The sequence below is a fragment of the Apus apus genome, chromosome 2 (assembly GCF_020740795.1).
Source record: "Apus apus isolate bApuApu2 chromosome 2, bApuApu2.pri.cur, whole genome shotgun sequence".
NCBI classification, from domain to species: Eukaryota; Metazoa; Chordata; class Aves; order Apodiformes; family Apodidae; genus Apus; species Apus apus.
The window spans coordinates 4962606-4984908 of record NC_067283.1 but is presented as its reverse complement, the minus strand read 5'-3'; the positions used below and the strand labels follow the sequence as shown (position 1 = coordinate 4984908).

At 42.5% G+C, this 22303-nt stretch overlaps 1 protein-coding gene across 1 annotated transcript in view; it reads right to left on the bottom strand.

Annotated features, from left to right (window-relative positions):
- The window catches only part of DLEC1 (DLEC1 cilia and flagella associated protein), a 40438-nt gene extending 32149 nt beyond the window's left edge, over positions 1 to 8289 (bottom strand). Inside the window, exons 1-11 of the mRNA XM_051612772.1 lie at positions 8184 to 8289; positions 7967 to 8082; positions 6826 to 6966; positions 5043 to 5199; positions 4382 to 4492; positions 3298 to 3491; positions 2813 to 3033; positions 2481 to 2562; positions 2012 to 2099; positions 1027 to 1200; positions 124 to 260 (exon numbers count right to left, since the gene is read on the bottom strand). Coding sequence (XP_051468732.1) covers positions 124 to 260; positions 1027 to 1200; positions 2012 to 2099; positions 2481 to 2562; positions 2813 to 3033; positions 3298 to 3491; positions 4382 to 4492; positions 5043 to 5199; positions 6826 to 6966; positions 7967 to 8082; positions 8184 to 8289 — 1527 coding nt within the window. The remainder of the gene's footprint in view (positions 1 to 123; positions 261 to 1026; positions 1201 to 2011; positions 2100 to 2480; positions 2563 to 2812; positions 3034 to 3297; positions 3492 to 4381; positions 4493 to 5042; positions 5200 to 6825; positions 6967 to 7966; positions 8083 to 8183) is intronic.
- Positions 8290 to 22303: the final 14014 nt, after the last annotated feature.

Sequence of the window (22303 nt, the reverse complement as noted above, 5' to 3'; positions counted from 1 at the left end):
AATACAGATGTTCCCAGCAAGGCCTTATGACTTCTGTGCTAATATAACCTGACTAGATTAAAGGCCTTCATGTCAGGACATCTATACCATATCACATCCAGTATTTCCCTTCTCATCACTCACCCTGAAACTAGGAGGTGGCCAGTCTTTCTTTGGCATTATACAGAACTTCCCAGGGCTAAATCCCTCATTTCTGCACAAAATCATTGTTACTTTTATTCCTCCAACAAGGCAGGAACCACAGTCTATAATGTGAGGCACTGAAACAAGGAACACACAAAGTCAGACTACACAGACAGTGAAAGCCAGCAGCTGGCAAAGCCAGTTCTTAAATAACTTGTTAAAGACATCACCACACATGAATACACAATGAGCTGTAACCCTGAAACCCCTCACATTCTTTCCATCTGAAAGTTAAATAGGATGAGGTGCATATTTCTACATTCATCTTAACGTCCTACTCCATTGAATGATGACAAAAGGTAAGATGATTTTTAAAAAAAGGTCACAGGAAAGGTGAATTCACAAATAAACCAAAACAAGTTTCTGCAAAAGTCACCCTGGCTGTTGAAACTAGGTGTCTGAGAGGTGAATCCTGTAGATATGGCATATCCATATATAATAATGTAACACTCCATGAATATTAATGAATAGCACCAAATATTTATAACTACATCATAATTCATTAATATTTAGGATTAGTAATTTCAGTTAGGAGTTCAGGAATTGACAAGACATCAAACTAGAAAAGTGGCTCCTGCTCACTCCTCTAATACAGTGGGAAAAAAATGAGACTGATGTGGCAAGAGCAAATAACTGAGGAAGCAATTGACAGGATTATTACATTTTAATAACGAAGAAATCCATTATGAGTGAAAATGAGATAGATACAGAAATGTAGAAGCTGCACTGCCAAGTTTGTCTGTGTTTGTTTTGTGACATGTAACTAGAGACAGTCAAATGAAAAAAAAAACAAACCACCACCAAGTCCACTTTAGAGAAACTTAAGAATTGGATATTACTGACATGTTAACACTGGAGGTGGTCTTTTAGCTTGGATTGGGATCAGAAGAGGTTCTGATACTTGAGTCTCCACTACTATACAATCTTCATAATCTCCTAGATATTCAGGAATAAATTGGACTGTATACTGGCATGTCATCCCAGGAGCAATCATTCCTCCCTTTCCTGGAAATTTTCCTTGAAAAAAAAAAATAAAAAAATGCAAGGAATTAAAAGATGGAAAACCTCCCAAAGTTGGCCTATGTATTTATGATCACATCTCCCTCTGGAAAGGTGCCTGTGAACTCTCCCCATCTATTGCCTAAGTCAAGCTGATAAAAACAAATGACCACAAAAGACCTGCCAGTGTAATCTGAGTTTGTATATATCTTCCCTGAACTCAAAAGACTTTTTGTCTGAAATATACTCACAACTACAGAAAAAAAGAGTGAGGAGAATGCTAGAGTTGTTACCCAGCCTTCCTCTGCCATGAGACAAGGCTTACATGAGGGCATCTAACTTCTTCTAACTATTGCTCCAGTGTTGGGACTGAGATACCACAATCTCCCTAAACAATCTATCCCAGTGCCTGGTTATCCCACTACAGGAAAGATGTTTTTCTTCACTTTAATCTAATCCTCCTTGCTGCAAGTGAAGTATGTTATTTCTTGCCTTCTTCCCCTAATGATTTCAATGGAAACTATGTCTGTTCCTAGGTGAATTTTGGCTAAGATTCAGTCCAAGCTATTCCATAGCTACATTTCAGTCTAACTTCAAACACTGTACTGTTAGTTAGACTTCTTGAATTCCTCATTGGACCATTTGAATCTGCTTTTGAGTTGCATGTGAATGGTCCTACAGACATAAGTCAGCCTTCAGTTTCTAAAGAACTGGGCACTATGGACAGCAGAACCAAACAGAGTATCTCTGAAAAATCTTTGTTCAAACACATAAATGAGATAAATCTCTTATGTGTTAACACCTTAGAGGCAGTAAAAAGAACCCTTACCTGTCCCAATGGCAAATGCTGAAGTAGAGGGGGGAATAAGTCTTAGATGGTGACATGTTGAAGTGATGTTCTGCAGCTCTATAGTCATCTTCATTTAAAAAGACATAAAATAATTGGTATTTATTATCATTCATTATAATATTTGCAATTCCCTACAGCTCTGCTAGTAGTAGCTAATTTACCACCACAATTGGCCTAAATGTCCCAGTTTACTCAATAAAGGCTGAATCAGATACAACCAAAACCAAGAAGAAACTGGAAATGGTTCCTTTTAGTTTTCACTGGTTGGTGTGTCAGTGGCATGTGCAAAATGTTATTACCATTAAATACTCTTTAAATCAATAAAAAGGAACTCAGACTTCTGATAAACTGCAGAAAGCTGAAATAGTGGGTGAAATACATAGACCAAAGCAGGACATAATGCTTCTGAGTGGTAGAATTAACTATCTACAAAGAAGTAAGTTCTCACCTCATACACCTGGCCAACTTCATAATCAGAAAACAAAACAACAGGTGGATTGGCAAGAAACACAGGAACAAATGAGGTATCACTGAAAGATTAAAAAAAAAAAAAAAGGAGAGAGAAATATCTTACTGGCTAGTTCTTTAAATACTGATAAAATGGGAAATTACAAATTGCATCCTTTAGCAAAACCAAAATGTCATACACACATACCTTGTTTCCTAAGAGACCTCACAGACATTTAGCTCAGAAAATCTAGGTGCAAATCCACAATAATGCTACAGTGGAGCTCTCTGTGTGCTCCAGCTCAAAATCTAGAAACTGTGTAAATTGCATACCCTGTGTTATCTTCTGCTTTTCTTCTGGCTATGGTTTCTTCCACCTTTTCTTGAGAAATGACAAGAGATTTGCCTCCACGAAGAGCATTTGGTGGGAAAAAGCGGGGATTCTTCAAGAAATTCTGCATCCTCTCCAGTTTGTCAAGGTAAGCATTATCTTGTTCTTCCTCTGCTTTGGACTTAATGTCTTGCCAGGTTGGCTTCCGTGAGGCATTAGTTTTCTTGGAAAAAGCAAAGACCATGGTGCAAAATCAAACAGGGCAATTTTGAGGATGATGAAAACGGTACCTGCACATGACTAATTAAAGCTCTACAGCCACTGCCAATTCAGACAGAAATACTGTGGTTCTCTTTTTTGGAACAGATGAAAGAAAATAAGTACTGTAGCCACAACAACAATGCACTGATATTTACCCTTTGTTACAGGAACAGCAACAGGCCCTACAGTTCTGACAGACTAAAACAAATAAAGCTGTAAAATGTACCTTACTTGTCTTTTTAGCCTGGTTGCGAGAGTCTGGAGTTGGAGGCAGAGTTAATGTGCCTAAAGACACATCTGGCAAACTACCAGGTACTTTCTGTAGGTGTGCAATCTCTGCAGGCATCTGGTTCTCCAAGCCTGAGCAAACATGCTGTTGAAATGCAAATGTCTCTTTCAAGTAGCCAGGTTCTGATTTTCCTGCAATTCAAGGAAAAATTTAATTCCATCAGAGAAAAACATGAATTACAAGCATTTATTCTAAGCATAGGTGTGTGATTTTAGTCTTGTTCATGGTAAAAATACACTTTAAATCCTCTAGAGTTTAAATTACATGTATAATCTATTTTGCACAAATGAAGCTTAGTGCTTTAATAAGAAAGCTTTTAGACACACTAATTAAACAAGCTATATACAAACAAAGTGATATTACTCTCAGAAAGCTATGTTAACCTTAGCAGTGAGTGGGACTTAGAATGTCCTGTGCAGTTTACAAAAAGATCTAGACAATCTCTGAAATGTTTGACTTGACTGCAAAATTTCATGTCCATGATCCTGAAACCTTTCATCTTGGCTCACACTTGAGTAAAAGAAGTAAAGAAGTCTTGACATTGTCCAAATATTTTTTTTCCTGATCTTAATTTGTAAATTGATCGGATATATTTCCAGAACTGGAGAATTTTAAACCCAAAATAAAGAATACAATTTGATTTCACTGAAGGTAGTTTTTACTTCAATGTAACCACTTCCCTTCTCTGTATACAAGCTGTAGTTATAGGAGCAAATGAAACTGAATAGACACAGAGCAGTCACAATTAATAAAGTTTTTATGTCAGATGGAATGAACTGTGCCCAAATGTGTGACCCTCATTACATTTCATATTTAAGCACATCTGTACTCAATAATTCTTCACTTCTAAGTTTTGTTTTGATGATGTCCCTTTAGTGGAATTTTATGCTTGTAATACTAGATTCCCTTTGCTTTGGCAGAAAACTATAAAAATATACTCAAGACCTGCTATATCCTCCAATGTTTCAATTCTTATGGAGTGTTCTAAAAAGTCTAAATTATTCTCTGCTTTAATAGTTACCTTTCAGTGCTCTAGTAACAGGTGATTTATCAGTGATGTAATCATCAGGGCAGGTTAAATGATTTTTTCTGAGAAGTTCATTATCCACAATCCACCTAAAAGGGCATGCCACTGCAACAGTAAGACAGAAAAAAAAAACCCCAACAATAAAAAATGCAAAAGGTTAGCTCCTTAAGATACACTACTGTGATCAATCCAAAGTAATGTTGTTTTTATAACTCATGACTGTCAGGTAATATTTTTAGCTAGAGAAACAGGCTGGTATTTTAATCACAAGATTTGGACATGCATCTCCACAATTCTAAATTCAGTTCAAAACCAGCTCTGCAGCCATCAGAGAAACATTTAGCCTCTTGTTTGTTCCTGCTGTATAGCAAGGTGTATATGCTTGTAATCAAGTTAGGTGGTAAGCCATTAATTGCAAATTTAATACCTTGAAAATGGCCTGGTTTGTTGAGTTTCTCGCAGTGTTAAACAGATGTTACTCTACTTGAATCTCTGCACAAAATCCTTCAAGGCTGCTCTATTGATGCCTAGTGTCAACAAGCTCAGTGAGTCTCACTCTAGTGTCAGTCTTACCAGGGACTCAGGCAAACGTTGCCTTGGTGTCCAGGTGCCACAAGTGTACACTGGGAAGAGACAGTATTTCCAGAATCCTCACCTGGTGGCAATCCCATTTTGTGGAAATCTTCCCCCACATCTGCCTTCAGCACATTTAGGGCTCTTTCTTCTTCAGCTTTTGCTCGATCCTGGGCCTGAATGATGTTCTCTTCTACTCTGTCAGCTTCTGTCAGTCGGGCCTCATACTCAGCAAGAACCTGCCACGGGCATGAGTGAACATAGAGAAATTATTGTCATTTGAGCTGTCCCAAATTATTAAAGATTTCCTTGCAATGATATGTTTGATTTGAGAGGTACACAGAGATAGCCTAGTAAAACATCATTGCTTTACAAGCCTATACTGGCCTGCTAAAACTTGCCATTTCTGTAATTTAACTTGTGCTGGGTAAGAAGCTCTACCCAACAAAAATATATGAAATAGGAGGAGACTCTCTCAGGACAAGAGAAAAGTCTGTCTTTTACCTCCTGTGGGACAGCAGCAGCTGCATTATATTTTGTCTAGAATTGTAGGATTTTTAAAGTGAGGGCTCCCTCCTAGTTCCTAGGAAGCTTTCTAAAACTCCAAAATATCCCAGTAATGCTATTTCACTCCTCCTGATTTATCATAGATCACTCTGTCCATTGTGGTAAGTGTTTTACAAGCACAACTCAGAAAAATCCTGCTACAAAGAGGTATCAACACAAGTTAGAGCAGAGGCATGGAGACAAATGAGACCAACACAAAGAGAAACTGATAGACATTGGTCTTAATAATATCTGTAGCTTAACTGAGCTTTATGCAGAACTTTTATGTAACAAGGTTTAACCTTTTTCACTAATTTAATAAAATAATTTATTATAATAAATGGTTCTAATTAATTTTAGAAATAGAAATAGTAGGATGCATCTCAGCTAAAAAGAGATGCTTTGTCCTGTTCTGCTCATTCTGAAATCCCTTCACTGTCACTGGAATCTGGGATACAAACCCACCCCAATCCAAAGTTGCTACCTAAAATGGATCAGGTGAATTGTGTCCCAAAAGTGTCTGGTTTGGTGGTTTTTTGTCCTTTTTCTGATGATACAGAGAGCCTTGGGTGATTAGTTCAACTGTAACATACATGTTACAGACGTAGTGTTAGTTGAAATGAACCTTAACCAAGCAGAACTACTCCCATTACTCAGAACATACTGTGCCCACCATCATATTCATAAATGACTCAAAAGAAATACAAAACTTCAGATTTTTCAAGTCTGGTAACCTTTGAGAAGCTATGATGACACAAAATGGAAAAAAAATACCTGCTGCTCACATCCTCCAGCAACAGCCTCTGCTTTTATTCACTTGACAAGAACCATCAGAGCAATGATTAACAAAAGTATTTTGCATTTTACTGTGGATTTCATCCAAGATTCCCAAACAACACTGCAGACATGCATGGATTACCTGTCACAGTGCACCACCAAGGTAAGCATATATAAGGAATATTTGCAGCATCTGGTTTCAAAACGCAGCCCACAATCATACTTTATTGCAAGATAGGAAGTCTAAGACACAGACCAGGGAGAAGCTACCATCCAGTGAAATAGGGATTTAAAGGGCTTCTGGATTTACACTGTCTGAAAAGCTGTCCAGAGCACAAAATATAACGTACAGTTCAAAGCAGCATGTGTCAAATGCTAATTTCTATCACGTTCTGTGGGAAACCGTGCTCAAGAAAATGTCCTTAAAAATATGAATTCTAGGATCCCTCCCTGCCTTTAATTTTAACAAAGATCTAGAAATTGCGAAGTCAACAATGAAAGCTGAACACAGCTCCAAACTCTGACTTGGTTTTGACCGGTACCTTCTGTAGCTCCTCTGTGAAATGCTCATGATAAGCATTGTCTCCTCCTCGGGACTTGATCCAATTTGCCTCCTTTTCCACCCCAAAAACTTCTCTGGTGTACAGCTCCTCAAAGGTGCTAGCCAGCAAGTGGGAGATGGCCTGGGGAAAGAAAACAGGGATGTTGCTGCTTACGCCAGGGTTTATTATGCAGGGGGGGGGTGTGTGTGTGTACAGGGCAGCGTGAGTTGGGGTGGGTGTGCAAGGGAGAAAAATTCTAGCACTGTGCAAGGTGTGTGTTTGTGCTTTGTGCAGGGAATGAATCGGCGTGCTCCAACGTGCCTGGAGGGGTGTGTTTGTGTAAGGCTGTTGTGAGATGTGTTCACCTGATTCGTGTTAAAACAGAAAATGTGTTCACCTGATTCGTCTTAAAACGGAAAATCACAGGGTGAAGAATAATCCTTTACGGAACAATGTTAGAGTCATAGAATGAAGAATAATCCGTTGTATATAGTATCTTTGCTTGTGCTGCCTGCTTTTGTGTAGCGTAACAAAATCAGTATCTTCTGCTTGCGTTGCATGAGATTTTTGTGTTGTGTAGCAGACACGGGGCAAACATCTTAAAGTTATTTTTTTAGCATAGACTGGCTTTGTTGTAAAACAATGAGAATAGTATAAAAGAGATTCTTGGAAATCATTAACATAAGCCGACCCTTTTCTCGAAGTAGTAATGCATATGTATTAGTCAAAAAAGGATAAAAGCTGAGAGATGAAACTGGTGCAGGTGGAGCGGGGACTCCCGGCGCTGTTTGCTTGCTTCCGCGCGCTTAATGAATTACTCATTTGAATACAGCTCCCTCTTGGGAACGAGCCATTTATCACACTGCGTACAGGAGTGTGTGCAGGGGGGGTGTGAGGGGATGTGTCTAGGAGTGTGTGTGAGAGGGTGGCAGGGGGGGTGTGAGGGGATGTGTCTAGGAGTGTGTGTGTGAGGGTGTGAGGGTGTTTGCTGGGGGAGTGTGAGGAGGTGTGCGTGTGAGGGTGTGAGGCTCTTGGCAGGGGTGTAGGGATCTGCGCGGGCGGCTGTTTGTGGGGGGATGTGTGAGGGGGGCTGTGTGCCCTAAGAGGTGCCCGTACAGCCCAGACCCACCCCCCCAGTTACCTGCGTGCCGGGACAGGGGCCCTGCTCAGCCATGGCAGCCCGGGCCTGGCCCCTCCTGCTCCCGCAGGCCCCGGGCCTCCCGCCGCCGTTGCTGAGCGACCGGGCAGGGCCCCGGCCTGCGGGCGGGGAGCCAGCAGGAGGGCTGAGCTCCGTCCCAGGAACCCCCCGGAGGGGGATAAGGGAGCCAGCCCGGACGGGGAGCTGCCTGTCTCCTCACACAACCCCTCGCTGCCCTCAATGCCCGCGCCGGGGGTACCCCTGCCCGACACCCCGCGTCCCTGTGACACCCCTACCCCCCGTTCTGCCCCGGTCGCCGTCAACATCGGTGCTTTTTTTTTTTTATGTTGTTTCATATCGCTGGTGTTGAATTAGTCAGAAGAGAAATAAAGTGTCGGCTTAAGCTTTGGAGGCGATTCGGGCTTCTGGGAGGCCGGGCTCGCCCCCGGCGTCGCCATCGGGCCGCAGGGCGAGGCGGCGAGTTTGGCGGGAGGGGAAAGGAGGGAAAAACCACCTCTCCCTGATCCCCAGCTGCTGCAAGGCACCTGCAGAGACGGGGCTCACCCCTGCCGCTGCAGCCGAGGGCTGGAAGACGGGGTGCAACCCCCCCAGAAACCGTCCGTCTTCCCCCTCGCCTTGGGTTGCTCACAGCAGCCCGCTGGCCCCTGCTGAAGTGGGCGATGTTTTCCTTAGAAACCATCCTTTTCATTCTTCTCATAAAAAAACAAACCTAAACAACCCCCAAAACCCAAACCCTCCCCTTTCATCTTGCTCAGACTTGAAGTCACCAGACCACGGGCCCCAGGGCTTCTCCGTCGCTCCCAGGGTCACTGGGCTCTGTCGGGGCTCCTGGAAAGGAGCAGTTTGCAGCCATGTGATAGAAAACAACCCCTGCAAAAGTAATTCTAACTTACCAACGAGTGTTGTTCCACAAGCTGATAAGCGAAAGGCTTGAGGGTGGTTGAAAACCTGGTGTTTGCAGGCGTGTGGCACGTGGACGGGTGGCAACACGGTGCCAGAAGCGTTAGCTCATGGGCTCGCCAAAATCTGTGTTTGGAGTAAGACACCAAATTAGACCCAGAGGCACTGCTGTGTTTTTAAGTTTCCCCAGGAAAAAAGGGGAAAATTGCCCAAGGGAAAGCTTGGCAAACCTGCAGTATCCTGTTCCAAAGGTTAAGAGGAATCACTGGCATCTGAGGAGGGCAGGACCCTGTACCTGTGCTTTCCCAGAGAAAAGATTCCCAGCTTTGTTTCTACACAGGCATGTAGGTGTGTCCTTGCCTTTCAAAGTAGGTTGCAGCATCCACAGTTTGACACATATCCTTATCAGAATTCCAACTTCTCTCATCATCTGCTGTTACAATTGATTATAACATCTGTTTGCTAGCTGGAATGTTAATAAAATCCAGAATTTGTAAGGAATTATATCTCAGCCTTTAAGAAAGCCTTTGAGTAGTGGCAGTAAAGCAGATGTTTTTGTTTAAAACAATATATAGATGTACATGAAAACTGACCATGGAAAAAAATTTCTGTACTTTCTTCTTTACTGTCTTTCAGTAACTTGCCAGATCATCTCAGTTTAGAAGCTGGGTTGTTTTTTTTTTTTCCAACTGTAGTCCAAAAACTCCCCATAAAATCTGAAAGTGAACGTGAGATCCATCTGCCTGGTAGTCAAATGCAAGATCAGAAGGGAGGGCTTAAACACTGCCCCAAAGCTATACACAATTTTTTTTGACATATGACACTGATATATTTTTTATTAGATCTCCATTTTGTAGAGATCTGCTGTCATAATTTACCCATATAAACTTAAAAAATAAATACCACTGTTCCCATGGTAAAGCTGTTTAATTCACGTGCTCACATTTCTATATAAATACTATAAAATTAATAACAATTTGCATATATATTGCCCTCTTTATCACAATTCTAAGATATTTAATTCCAAAGGCTGAAGAGAGACTCATGTAGGAAGTGGTTAAAAAAACAAACCCCAAACTTTAGCATACATTTATAGGTATAATTTGTCCAGATGTGGACACTTCCTCTAGCTGCTATGTATGGCTTCTACCAGGCATTTTACTTTGTATTTCCCCTCTATATCATGTAAGGTGGGATTTTCTGCTGATGTTTTGATTTGGTGTGTGGGTCTGAAGAGACTTCCAAGGGCCTCACTTTGTATGCTGGTGTCTGCAGTTGGGAGTTCAATGGCATTTCTCTTGGAGGAAACTGATCTGAAGCTAAGCTCTCCGGGAGTTCACCTCACGTGCTCCATCAGCCAGTGAACTCTCAATCTACAGGAGCAGATTAAAGCTAACTTGAAGTAAAACATCCCCAGATGCCTGCAAACTGGGGACTGTACCCTGAGCACCAACTTTTTGCACTGTGGTTCTGCTTCCAGTGCACCAAGCTTCTTGCTAAGGTAGGTGTAGACTGCACCATGGACCTTAGAGGAATCATAAGTTCTGCTGAAGTCCAGGTTATTCCCCTCTGTGTCTTGTCATGTTCATATTGCTTTTCTATATTTATTTTGTTCATACTGCCCAGATCGTTCCCATACACCTCTTGTTATCCCATGAGGCCTGTTCAAAGACCAACTCTTGTCCAAACCCATGCTTTCCTCTGCTAATAACATGCTCAGAAAAGGTCCTTCCTGTTGTAACCTAACAAAATCACCTTACATTCATGGGGGTGGTTTGTTCAGGCACCCAGGTACCAAATGACTCTGTGGGTAAGACAAGCCCAGCTCCTTCTTTCTGTTTGTTAGCTTTGTGACACTGACAGTATCAGAACATACTTGTATGTACAATGGCCAGATGTGATTTGAATGCAATCACAGAGGGCACTGAGTAAGAATAAGAGGCAACGAGGAGGAGGCAATGTGTATATAACTGCATCTTATTATATCTTACACTTTTTACAAAAACAGCAAGCTCCATAGCAGTTTTATTTACCTAGTCATATTTTGTCAAAGGTATAGATGGATGCTGTGATCTGAGCCTGTAAGTCAGCCCACTGTATTTCTTCATGTATTTTAAAGCAATGGACAACTGTGTTTGACTGACTATAAACTTAAATTATTATCAGCATCTATTCCTTAGGTGTGTAAATATTGGACTAATAAGAGCATCCTTTCACTAAATCAAAATAGCTTGCAGAAGAGTTCATGCATTTATCTTCATGGCAACCTCAAAATCTGCACTAGTGTCAGTGGGTTTCCTGACAGGAGGACTCACTAAACTGATTCCACTCACTTAGCAATTCAAAGGTTTCTTGGAAATCATGGCATTTAGGACACTCTTAAATAAAAACCATGGTAAAAAATTCTGCTGAGCCTGATCTCTTCATTCTATTAATGCAAAAACATGGATTCATTTTGGAAAGATGTATCTACATCTATCTCAAATGTAAATATAATTCCAATGTATATGTGTATATAAAAAGATATACACAATAATCTTGGGTCATATATTGATTTAAATAAACCACAGATCCACAGAGCTCAGAATGCATTACGACTCCAAATATTTTGTGGTTGTTTTTAGCACTTTGTGAAAACAAGTCATCCAGGCTTCGGGGGGGCATCTTTTATAGGTGGGAGAGTAAGAGGAATGCTATTGGGGAATTATCTTTTGGGCAGGAAGAATTGCACTGCTTCGCATACTTGCATCTGGGTAGCAGAAAATTATTTCTAACTGCTTCTTTTATTATTATTATTATTTATTTTTAAAATAAGGTCTCCTTGGGTTTGGGTTTTCAGGAAGAAATTCCCAAAAGTGGGCTGATGAATCATTGACTTGGACGTTGCTGCCCTCCAGCGGCCTCAGTAAGGTTTCCATGTAGTCGGGAAAGCCTTTATAAACAGACATTGAATTAAATCTTCGTTCTGATCAAGCAACTGAGAAGGTAAAAATATTGCCATCTCAATTTAGCATATTCTCTTACCAGTGTATTAGGTAAAGTGTGTTTGTTCACTACACTGGCAAAGCTGTATATTATCCCATAATTATTGCAGATGCAGCCAAACAGGTATCACTGGAATGTGGGTCTCCTTTGCATGTTACCATGCAGATCTTGAAGACAAACTGAAAGCAGCATCCACAGTCCGACTTTAAAACACAAGTAGCATTTGCAGACATGGAAAATTGAGAAATAACCTTCCAGTTTCAGGTGGAAAATGCCAAGCAGCTCAGTTTCTGCAGGCTGGCTTCTCACGTTTGTCCTGCCAAAGCCGATTTTTTTTTCTTCAGATGTCCCAGCTAGTTTAAAGACTACCCATTTCTTACAGATCTTGCCTTTCAGGCTCTGCTGAGATCATCTCCCGTTCTCTCAGAGACAATTTGAATTTACCTGCAATTGGCCTTTCCACCTGGATATTCTTCGTTATTTTGTCTCTTAACTTCAACGTTATTTTGTGGCTGTCTCCTGACGTAAGTCAGCCCTTTCACTTGCTTCCAGTTTAAACCTCCTGACTTTAATCATTCTTTGGTTTCCCACACCTTTCTCCTGTATCTACAACCCTGTCCCTCTCTAAAACACGTCAGTGGGTATTGCTGCACTTCTGCTGAAATACTCAGGCTGTAATTTTGCTCCAGCCGCATGGGATCTTACAAACCAGACACACCCAACGTGTAGGAGAAGCATGTGGAAAATGCACACACAAAGGGGCCAGTCATTCCTTTCCAACAGTGTCTGGACAGATGCATCACTCTCTAATTAAGCTGGAACTGGGCTACGCCTCCATGCAGAGATCCAGCTGGAGGGTGCAGTGCTGGTGTGGCACTGGGACTCTCAAGCAGAGCAGAACAAGGGGCTCATACTCCACGTTCACCACCGTGTTCACAGGCCCCTGGGTCAGCGTTATGGGACTGCAGAGTCTGACCTCCTTTTGTCAAAAGCTATTACATTTAGCCCGAAGCAGCTGACCCAGTAACGTGTTTTGTTAAGATTAGTGGTTCCCATTCTGTTCTCCATGACTAGCTGGGGGTCCACTGGTTGTTTGTAAGGAGTCTATGAGAGCCAATAAGGGAAGCAGCCTCTGGGCAGATTCACAACCCAATATTTGGCTTCTGCTTCCAGATCTGCCTTTGTTCACCAAATTAAAGAATATGGTTAATATGGTTATCTTTTCCATACTTCCCCCCCCTCCCCTCATAGACAGAAAGGCTCTTCTCAGTGCTGTTTTTGTCAAATGAATCTGTTTCTTGGCACAGCATCTACATGGTGGTGGACCACAGCCTTCATCTCTGCAGATCTTAAAGACTTTGCGGTAACAAAAAGATTTAACTGATGCTTGATAGTGTTCTGCCCTTCTGGCAAGGTGTCTGTAGCCCATAACTACACTGCAGATTCCAGGTTTGCATAGATACATACATGTGGACTATGTTGGTGTGAACATTTTATGTCTTGGAAGCTATCTAGCATGGCATGGTAGAACTCCACAATAGCTTGTTTATGCTGCTGGGAAAAGCTCTTTTTAGTAGGAAACATGGTTCTCTCTTCCCTTGATTCCATTCTGGGTTTCAGTTTCTTTTGGAAGTTCTTTTCCTTACACACCAGCCAGGATTTCTGTAAATGCAAAGAAACCTTGGAAGAGGAGAAACTGGGACTGTGACTGGGAGGAATCTCACTAGAATTAGTGCCTGTAGGAGTAGGGTCAGGGCAACTCGGTGTGAAATAACGTAAATCTACCCCACTGGGATGGGAGAGTGTGAGAGGTGGTTGTGTCCTGAGGGCATGCAGAGTCTGTCATCAGAAAAAATGTGCAGCTGTCTTATCACCTTGCTTTCCCAGTGTATTGTTTCATTTGTGCTGGTAGGGAAAGATAAGGCTGGCTCTGTGGGATCTGCCTACAAAAGCAGCGTCTTCTTTTCCACCCGGGCTAGCAGGACACGTTCAGCACTATCCCTAACTGTGTCCAGGAAATCAGGAAGCAAGGAAATTGTTGTTTCCATTTACCTTCCCTTATCTCCATCTAACTGACCTTCACCTAAGGCACTGAAACAAGGGCCAGACATCACCCTAGTGAGGAGATCTCAGGATAACTTGTTTTCTCCCCATTTTGCTCTGCTGTGAAAACCACCTAATATCTCTTTTAGTAAGCTTATTACTTGGGTTTGTATGGTAAAATCTTGAGGCAGGCTATTCCAGGGGCTAATTCCATGATCTTTTAACATTTCAGGGATTATTTCTAACACAGGAGATTCCTTAGGGTTCTGAGCAAGGAAAGGCCTCCCAAGGGAACGTTTTGCTCTTAGGACAGTGTTGAATACAGTTGCCTACATTTAGGTGCCTGTCAGGTAAGATGGCCAAGGATACAAAATGCATATGCCAGGGACTGGCAGACATTGACACAGGATCTGTCAGGGACTGGCAGCCTTCTGGAGCAGAAGGAGAAGGCCAGCTGGGACATCCTGCAACACTTGAAATGGCACAAAGACGTTTGTGTTTATGCAGCCAAAAGTCCTGAAGTTGAAGGAGCAGCACTTTTCCCCCACAGAAGCACCCAGAGACTACAGTTTAGCATGAAACTCATTACAGTGTTAATTTTGACCTGACCTTTCTCACACAGGAAGTATTGCTTACATTTTGGGGGCTTCACCATATTTTTCAGATTCAGCAGAAAGGATTAATTCTTTTTTTTTTTTTTTATTTGCACTTGGCCTTAAAAAGAGACACACCTGCATCTCCAAAGTGCAGGCCAGAATTCTCTCTGATGCATTACAAAGTGAGCAAAATCTTTCAAAATCTTATGTTAACCTGGGCTGCAGCTGGAACCTTGGAGTTAAAAGCATCAGGTCTGCATCATCATTGGGGTTGCAGAACATAAGGCATCAAACTGTGAGAACATGTCTCATCGTGTCCACCTGGTGTGTTCTTGTGCTGAGACACCACATGGCTGCAAGACTTCTAAATGAAGCTGTTAAATAAGCAGCCAAAGCTGGTTTGTTGGATTGTCCTCAGTTTTTTGACAGAGCAGCCATTTTTACCTGTCATATAAAGGAGATCCATCACTGAAAAGAGCACAATTTCTGTAGAAAAATAGGTGTCCATGGGGATTCATAGGGTGAGAGGGAACAGTTTCAAGCTGCAAGATGATAGATTTAGATGAGATATTAGGAGGAAATTCTTTCCTTGTGAGGGTGGTGAAACACTGGGAAAGGTTGGCCAAAGAAGCTGTGGAGCCCCATCCCTGGAAGTGTTCAAGAGCAGGTTGGATGGGACTTGGAGCAACCTAGTCTAGTGGGAGGTGTCCCTGCCCATCCAATGGGGTGGCTGAACCAGATGATTTTTACGGTTCTTTCCAACCAAACCGATTCTATGATTCTATGATTCTCACCTTCTGCTCCACCAAGTGGCCAGAGAGCGTGAGCAGGGTGGCTTTTTCAGGATTCAAGGATCACGTGGTGGGCACAAGGGTTGCTGATGGAGTCATTTGGGCTAAGGTGGATGAGGGAAACCCTGAGGTGCTTAGGGAAGTGCTTGAGGTGCCACAAACTCAAGGGCAAAGGCCCAGACCACAGCTCCAGGGTTTTCTCCCCTGGTTTTTGTACGGCCCACAAGCTTGCAGCTGGGATCCCACCAGTATGTATTAATAGCAAGCAGATAAGCTGTGCTTCAGTTTCCGGGTATTGTTCCCACTGGCAGGTCTGCAGGCTGTTGCACAAACCAGGTCTCCTACAATCAGAGCGGGTGCACGTCTCAGCTTTGCTGGTTTAGGTGCCCTGCAGCAGGAGCAGGAAGGAAATGAGTCATTTAATCTTTTTGCTTTGGCTGCACCAGGCTTGCAGAACTGATGAGGAGGCACCAAAACACAATAAAATACTTCCTCAATGGGCAACTCTTGGGGTTCTTTCTGCACCCTGATATCCCCTCGGTGTTTTCTTTTCAAAAATCCAGATAACACCACCAGCCAGAGGAATGTGGCTGCGTTTGATTCTAGCAGGGTTATAAATGCATGATTTTGGCTGCAGCAGTTGCTTGAGTTCCACTTTGCACTGAGAGCAAAGGTTCATGATTCCCTTTGTAACAAAGATAATGTGATCTCAGACTGACAACTCTATAACACTCTGAAGGGTGTTTGCCTATTCTGAGATACTTCAGCATCTTAATTTTGTCATCTTCACTCTTCTTAAAGGCTCCTCTCTCTTCAGTGACAATTTATGGAACTGTGCTCCTAACTTTCATCTTATGAAATGAAACTAGATAGTAAAATAAGCTAAATTAGAGGATATGAATACTCTTTTTGAATACATCTGGTGAGATTTTACAAGTTCATCCTTTTATTCATTTAGGAAACATGTTAATCTAAAAAATTAACCTAGTAATAAATTGTCTCTTTGTCTGTTGTTTGTTTGTTGTTGTGTTGTTTTTTTTTTTTTAAATTACTTTGGTATGTGTCTTTCTCTCCATCTCATGTTTGGCTTTTCAAAGAGTGTGGCTGATTATAAATGAACAACAAAAATGCCAGAGTCCATTCATTAGGACGCCGGGAGACACAGGAATTCCTTGCATACTTTCTGCATAAATGGCAGCTCTGGAGATGTTGGCAATTCAATAATATTTTCGTATTTTGCATGAATTGTTCAGGTGGGGGTGGAGGGAAGTGTGATGTCACTGAGCTTGCGTGAATTGTGGTTTTAACTCTTTGGGGTCAGAAATAAAAATGCCTTACTTGCAACATCACTGATTACCTGTGTTGTATGCTGTGGAATCATGAGATTTTTCATGTGTGGTTTGAACTTGTGGGGCAGTCTTACACGTAATAGGGTTTTCCAACATGTGGGTGTAATTCAGACTTCCCATATTTCTGTGCATTTAAAATTCATACGCATTGGCTACATGGAAGAAAGCTGCAATTAGGTAATGATATGAACAATTGCATCTAATTATTGTGATTAACCCAGTTACAGAGAATTAAGCTGACAGATGAAGTCTATTAAAATGAGCCATTGTGACATTAATCACCCACCCTCCTCCATCCTTAACTTGTATATCCCACTGCTATTGGCTGTGAAGAGCCAACAGTGCAAGAAAAGAGAGACACATGTCAAACACACCTGACAGCAGAGGATTTGGCCTCATGACTGATTTTTTTAAGGTCAGAAATGTGCTTGCTAACCTGGAGGTTAGTGGTTGTGAAGCTCAATGTCTCAGCTCCCTTGCAATCTGCGGTATATCAGAAGGAGCCATTAATGGATAAAAGAGGCAGGACCTTGGAACTGTCTCCCACTGTTCTTACCTAACACTGATAATCACTTCAAGTAACCTTTCCATACCAGTAAGTCTAGTACATTACTAGGTTCCCCACTGAGGTTATTGTTTGCCATTCACGCAACATTATCTTCATTTTAATGATCAGATACACTAAATCTTTCTCAGAGTTACAAGTCATATGTAATTGTCAAGTATTGTGTGGCTGATCTATGCTGTTTACTGATGCACTGAACTGGGAAGTTGATGAAATGTGTACGTGACATTTTCTTTCAACTTCCCATTCACTGTTAATAGATGAGCTTTTCTTGGCTGTAAAGTAAGTCTCTGGAGTGCCCTCCCCCCAAAAAATCTTGCTAATAAGTGTTTAAGATTAAATGTCATTTTCTGCAGAGCTCTCTGGTAAAGACATTTTCATTATCCCAGAATCAAAATGTGTAACATCAGGAAACTCAACATTAGAGGGCTCACTGAAACCTAAACTTGTTAAAGCACAGAAAGGCACAAAAATTACTCTCAGACACTCATAAATCTATCCTGTTGTGACAGAAATTAGGTAACCGAACAGGAAATAAAACTTTCAACACAAATAAAAATTAATCTGAAGACAGAATTAGTCAGATGTCTAAATCATACCTAGTGCTATCGGACACGGGGCAAGTTGTTTAAATGTCTCCTTTATACTGAAATTCCTAGTGTTCTAATTAGCTTTTTGGAATAACTAGAGAAACCTAGATCTTTTATTCTCAAATCCTATGCATAATCTTGCTTTTTCCTCTAGTTTAATGTAACTTTCAGCCTGAAATAAATGCAAGACTTGTTGAGCTGTTAACTCTCTTAAGACTTTAATTGTGACCAACACAACAGATTACTTTTTTGATTGTTTGATTGCTTTATGTGGTGGTTAGAGCTGCTCTTGGTTACTAATACTAAGTGGAGAGAAAACCTCTGCAAATATTTAAGATATACAGTCAGGTAGATATATTTCTGATTTAGTAAGTCAAATTTATCTTCTACTTAAGCAGAAATAGCTCATTAATTTTAATGGGAGTCGTATGAGATTATGCAGCAGGTTTAGCTTTACACATCCCAGCATCTGTCACTTCTTTTTCCTGTGGCCATGTACTGCTCTCCTGAATAGGAGTAACTGTTACAATAAATGGTTTAGATGCAGATGCATACCCCAATATAATTAAGTCTGAAGATATTTTGGCACAGCTGTCCATGGTGATAAACAAGGCATCTGGTTGCCCTACCCCTTCTCTGAACTTTATGATAATGTGTGGTGTTAATTCCATTCCAGCTTAGCTTACAAACTACAGTGAATTACTCTGCCCAGTGAGTCATCCACAAACCCAATAAACTCACTCTTCTTGCAGAGCTGTAAATCCCACTCCTGAGCTTCTTCCAGTTTATCACCTAAGAGAACCTGATTCCCAGAGGTGCTGAGCTCCTACTAAGCTATGAGGCTGCTTTTCTCCACACTGCAACATGTTTCTTGCAGGCAAAGGACCAGAAACCTGTCAGTTTTGGGAAAATATGCTTATAGGTAAATGTTGGGTGGAGCAGACTTGGTGACAGGATCAGTCCCTCAAATCCCAGATCTTCCATAGGCAGGGAGTGCAACCTGTTATCAGCAAGAGCTATGACCACCTAATGAAAGACAGTCCTGATAGCAAGAGTATTGAAACCTTTACTCGTGAGACCCCACTTGGAGTCCTGTGTCCAAATCTGGAGCCCCCAACATAAGAAGGATATGGAGTTTCTGGAGAGAGTCCAGAGGAGGGATATAAAGATGATCAGAGCGCTGGAGCAGCTCTGCTCTGGAGACAGGCTGAGGGAGTTGGGGATGTTCAGCCTGGAGAAGAGAAGGCTCCAGGGAGACCTTAGAGCACCTTCCAGTGCCTGAAGGGGCTCCAGGAAGGCTGGGGAGGGAGTTTGGACAAGGGGTAATGAATTAAAACTGGAAGAGGGGAGACTGAGATTAGACATTAGGAGGAAATTCTTTTGTGTGAGGGTGGTGAGACCCTGGCCCAGGTTGCCCAGGGAAGCTGTGGCTGCCCCATCCCTGGCAGTGTTGAAGGGCAGGTTGGATGGGGCTTGAAGCAACCTGGGCTGGTGGGAGGTGTCCCTGTCCATGCAGGGGGGTTGGAACTGGATGATCTTTAAGGTCCCTTCCAACCTAAAGCATTCCATGATATGATTCTTTGATTTACAAAAGGTGAGTATCAGGGCAGCTGGAGCTGGCCTTCCAGACTGGCCTACAGACTGCTTCATAAGAGCCCTGAGCAGTTCCCAAAATACAAAAGGCATTTACATTTTGCTGTCCATCTATTATTGACTTCCTTCCATGACAGGTGGATCTAGAGAGATCAGAGGATCTGAGAATGGTAAGATACTGGATCTAAAACAGTAAACAGACTGGGAAAAGACATGAAAAAACAGTTCAATGAACAGCCAGACCATAACAGAAAACAGAAAAATTCCAGTCCCACTTCTGCATTGACATGAACTCTATTTGATATGACATTTTCTTTTGTGCTGGTTTTAGTAATTCCCCTGCTGGCAAAAAAAAAATAACACGTGGCTACCAAAAGCTCCCTGCTGGCCATAAAACCTTTAAATGCTTTTTACACTCTTGCTTTCTCACAGCAGCAGGAATCTTTAGTCCTTTTTGCAAAGCAAACAAAGTTCCTTTCTGTTATCTTTGGGAGAGGTGGTGTGAAACATTTCTGTGTGATGAGGAGGGTGTGTGTGAGAGCCTGAAAGGCAGAGGGTGCCAGGAGGCATCTCCATAGGAAATACTTGGTGATGGGGTGGTGTAGCATTCTTCTGAGATGAACAGCTACTGTGTACAATTAAATCAACATTTGAGTCATGCTTTTGGAGTGGAGACAGGTAAACTGTTGTGCTTTGGCTGCTGAATTGAACTCTGTTCGCCCTGAATTCTGCAACTGCTCTTTGCTGCCTGGGCTGGGCTGTGTGTGCACAAACAACGGAGGAGAATGCACAGGAGTGTAGGTGTTGGGGGAAAGGGAGTTCTCCTTGACTATACACCACTCCAGTGCAGGTGATGATCTTGGCACCACTGCATGTGGAGGTTCTGGAGGGTGTGTTGTGAAGGGAGGCAGGCTCCTCACCCAGCCTGACACTTAACTCCTTCCAATCTCACTTACATGGCCAGAGAGAAAATGGGTTAATAAAATAAAAGTGTGTCCTGGCTTTAGGATTTGTCCCTTGGCAAAATATCATGGTGCTGACTTTGTACTCTTGCAGTGGCAGCTTTGCTTTGGGAAGGCTGTGCCAACCCTGCAGCCTGTCTCCAGGCCTAGAAACGCCCTGACTTGGCTTCTTGATGAGCTCAGGAAATGATGGTGTGGGCAAGAAAAAAGCAGGCTTTGGGTTTTTCTATTCATTTGAAATGTAATTGCCTTTGTCTGATGGTGTGCACTTTGGTGTTTGAGTCTCTTTGGCTGGAAGGTGAAGTGGTGCAATGACAAAGCCTGTCTTAAACAGCCACAGCAAAGAGCTGAGTGGGGCTCAGTTCTTGTTGTCCTCACTGGTAGGTCTTTGAGCCTGAGTCTGGGCTGCAGCTGAGCCAAATTAAAGGGGCTGTGGAGCAAAATGGGCTTTGGGAGCCCTTTGTGCCTCCTTTCATCAGGATCTGGGGATACCAGGGTTGTCACTGAAGCTCAAGACGGAGAAAAGGCCTTTAGTGATAGTCCGGGAGGATGATACGTGTATTGCAGTAGGTCCTCTCTTACTCTTCCCACCTCCCAGGAGCAACTTGGGAGCTGCAGCTGCTCCCTGAGGAGGACCTCACAGCACCTCTGGCCTCTTCCAGCTCAGAGATTCTGCTCAAGAAAAGCATCCTCCCTGCAGCTCTCTCCAACCTGACTGAGAAATAGGAGTCCTGCTGCCTTCTCCAGCCATGCTGCCTCCTCCAGCCCTGAGAGCCCTCTCCTCTGGCCAAGGGGAAGGGGATAGCTGGGAGCAGGGTGGAGGAACTGTGCTTTCCCTCCCTCCTGGGTGCCAGAGCCTCAAGGGAGAATTTCACTTAGAGGGGAAAGACTGAGGAGAAAGGAACAAAAAATAACAGGTTACTTATTTCTTGAGTTATTGCCATGTCTGTGTTTCTTTCCACACCCAAGAGAATTTTGTGACGTAGACATTTGGTCTTTTCCCATCTTCTCTGTCCTGCTTGGCAGTTGTAAATATTCCCTTTGATGCATTATTCTCCCAAGCTATAGCTCCTACCCATCCAAACGAGGACAGCAAACCCTGTGCATTGAGGCCAAGAAGCCCTACAACAGCTGCATGCTCCTCTCCTTGATTTAGATGCCCTTATCATGTTATTATCATTTTTATTCATATTCTACCTTTTCATCTCAATCTTGCCTTCCTCTTGGGAAAGTATTGAGGAGGAGCTTAGGGCCAGGTACAGCCATGGGCAGCCAGGATCCTGACTCCAAGGAACACTGGAAAGGTGGAGAGACTTGGGGCTGAGACTCCACAGGGAATTCCTCACATTCCTCTTTAGCCCGGCAGGATGATTTGAGGCTTAAAATCCATGACAACAAAGGCAGGGAAATAAAGCAGCTTCCTAAATCTGAAGGAGCCATTAAATGTAATAACCTGCAGTGTGTGGAAAGCTGGGAGACACCAAGATGGGCTCAGTGGTGAAATCACTGCTTGTGGGTGGTGCAGACAGAACACCAGAGGGAATAAATCCAGTCCTCCTTGTAATTTGTAACGCATTTGTGGAATTCAGGAAAGCAGGTTTTTCTGTTAGGTTTTGTCCCCATGGCTGAAAAAGAGTGTTATTCCTGCAAAACAATCCATGCCTGCTGTAAAATCCTGGATGAGGCAACTTGATTATCAAGGAATAATGAGAGCTGAGACAGCATGGACAGAGAGTCTGTAATCACCTCGCTCAGCTAGCTTGCAATAAAAGAAAGGAATTTACAGTTCTGTTGTTACCTCTGTAACTGTAAAGTTAATTTTTAAAGGAGAGATGACAAACCTGCAGGGCCTAAAAATGGTATTGAAATGCCACCCTATGGACCCACCTGCTCAGAGCAAGTTGCGTGTATTTAACTTTGACCCTTAGCAGGAAGAGTAAGTGTA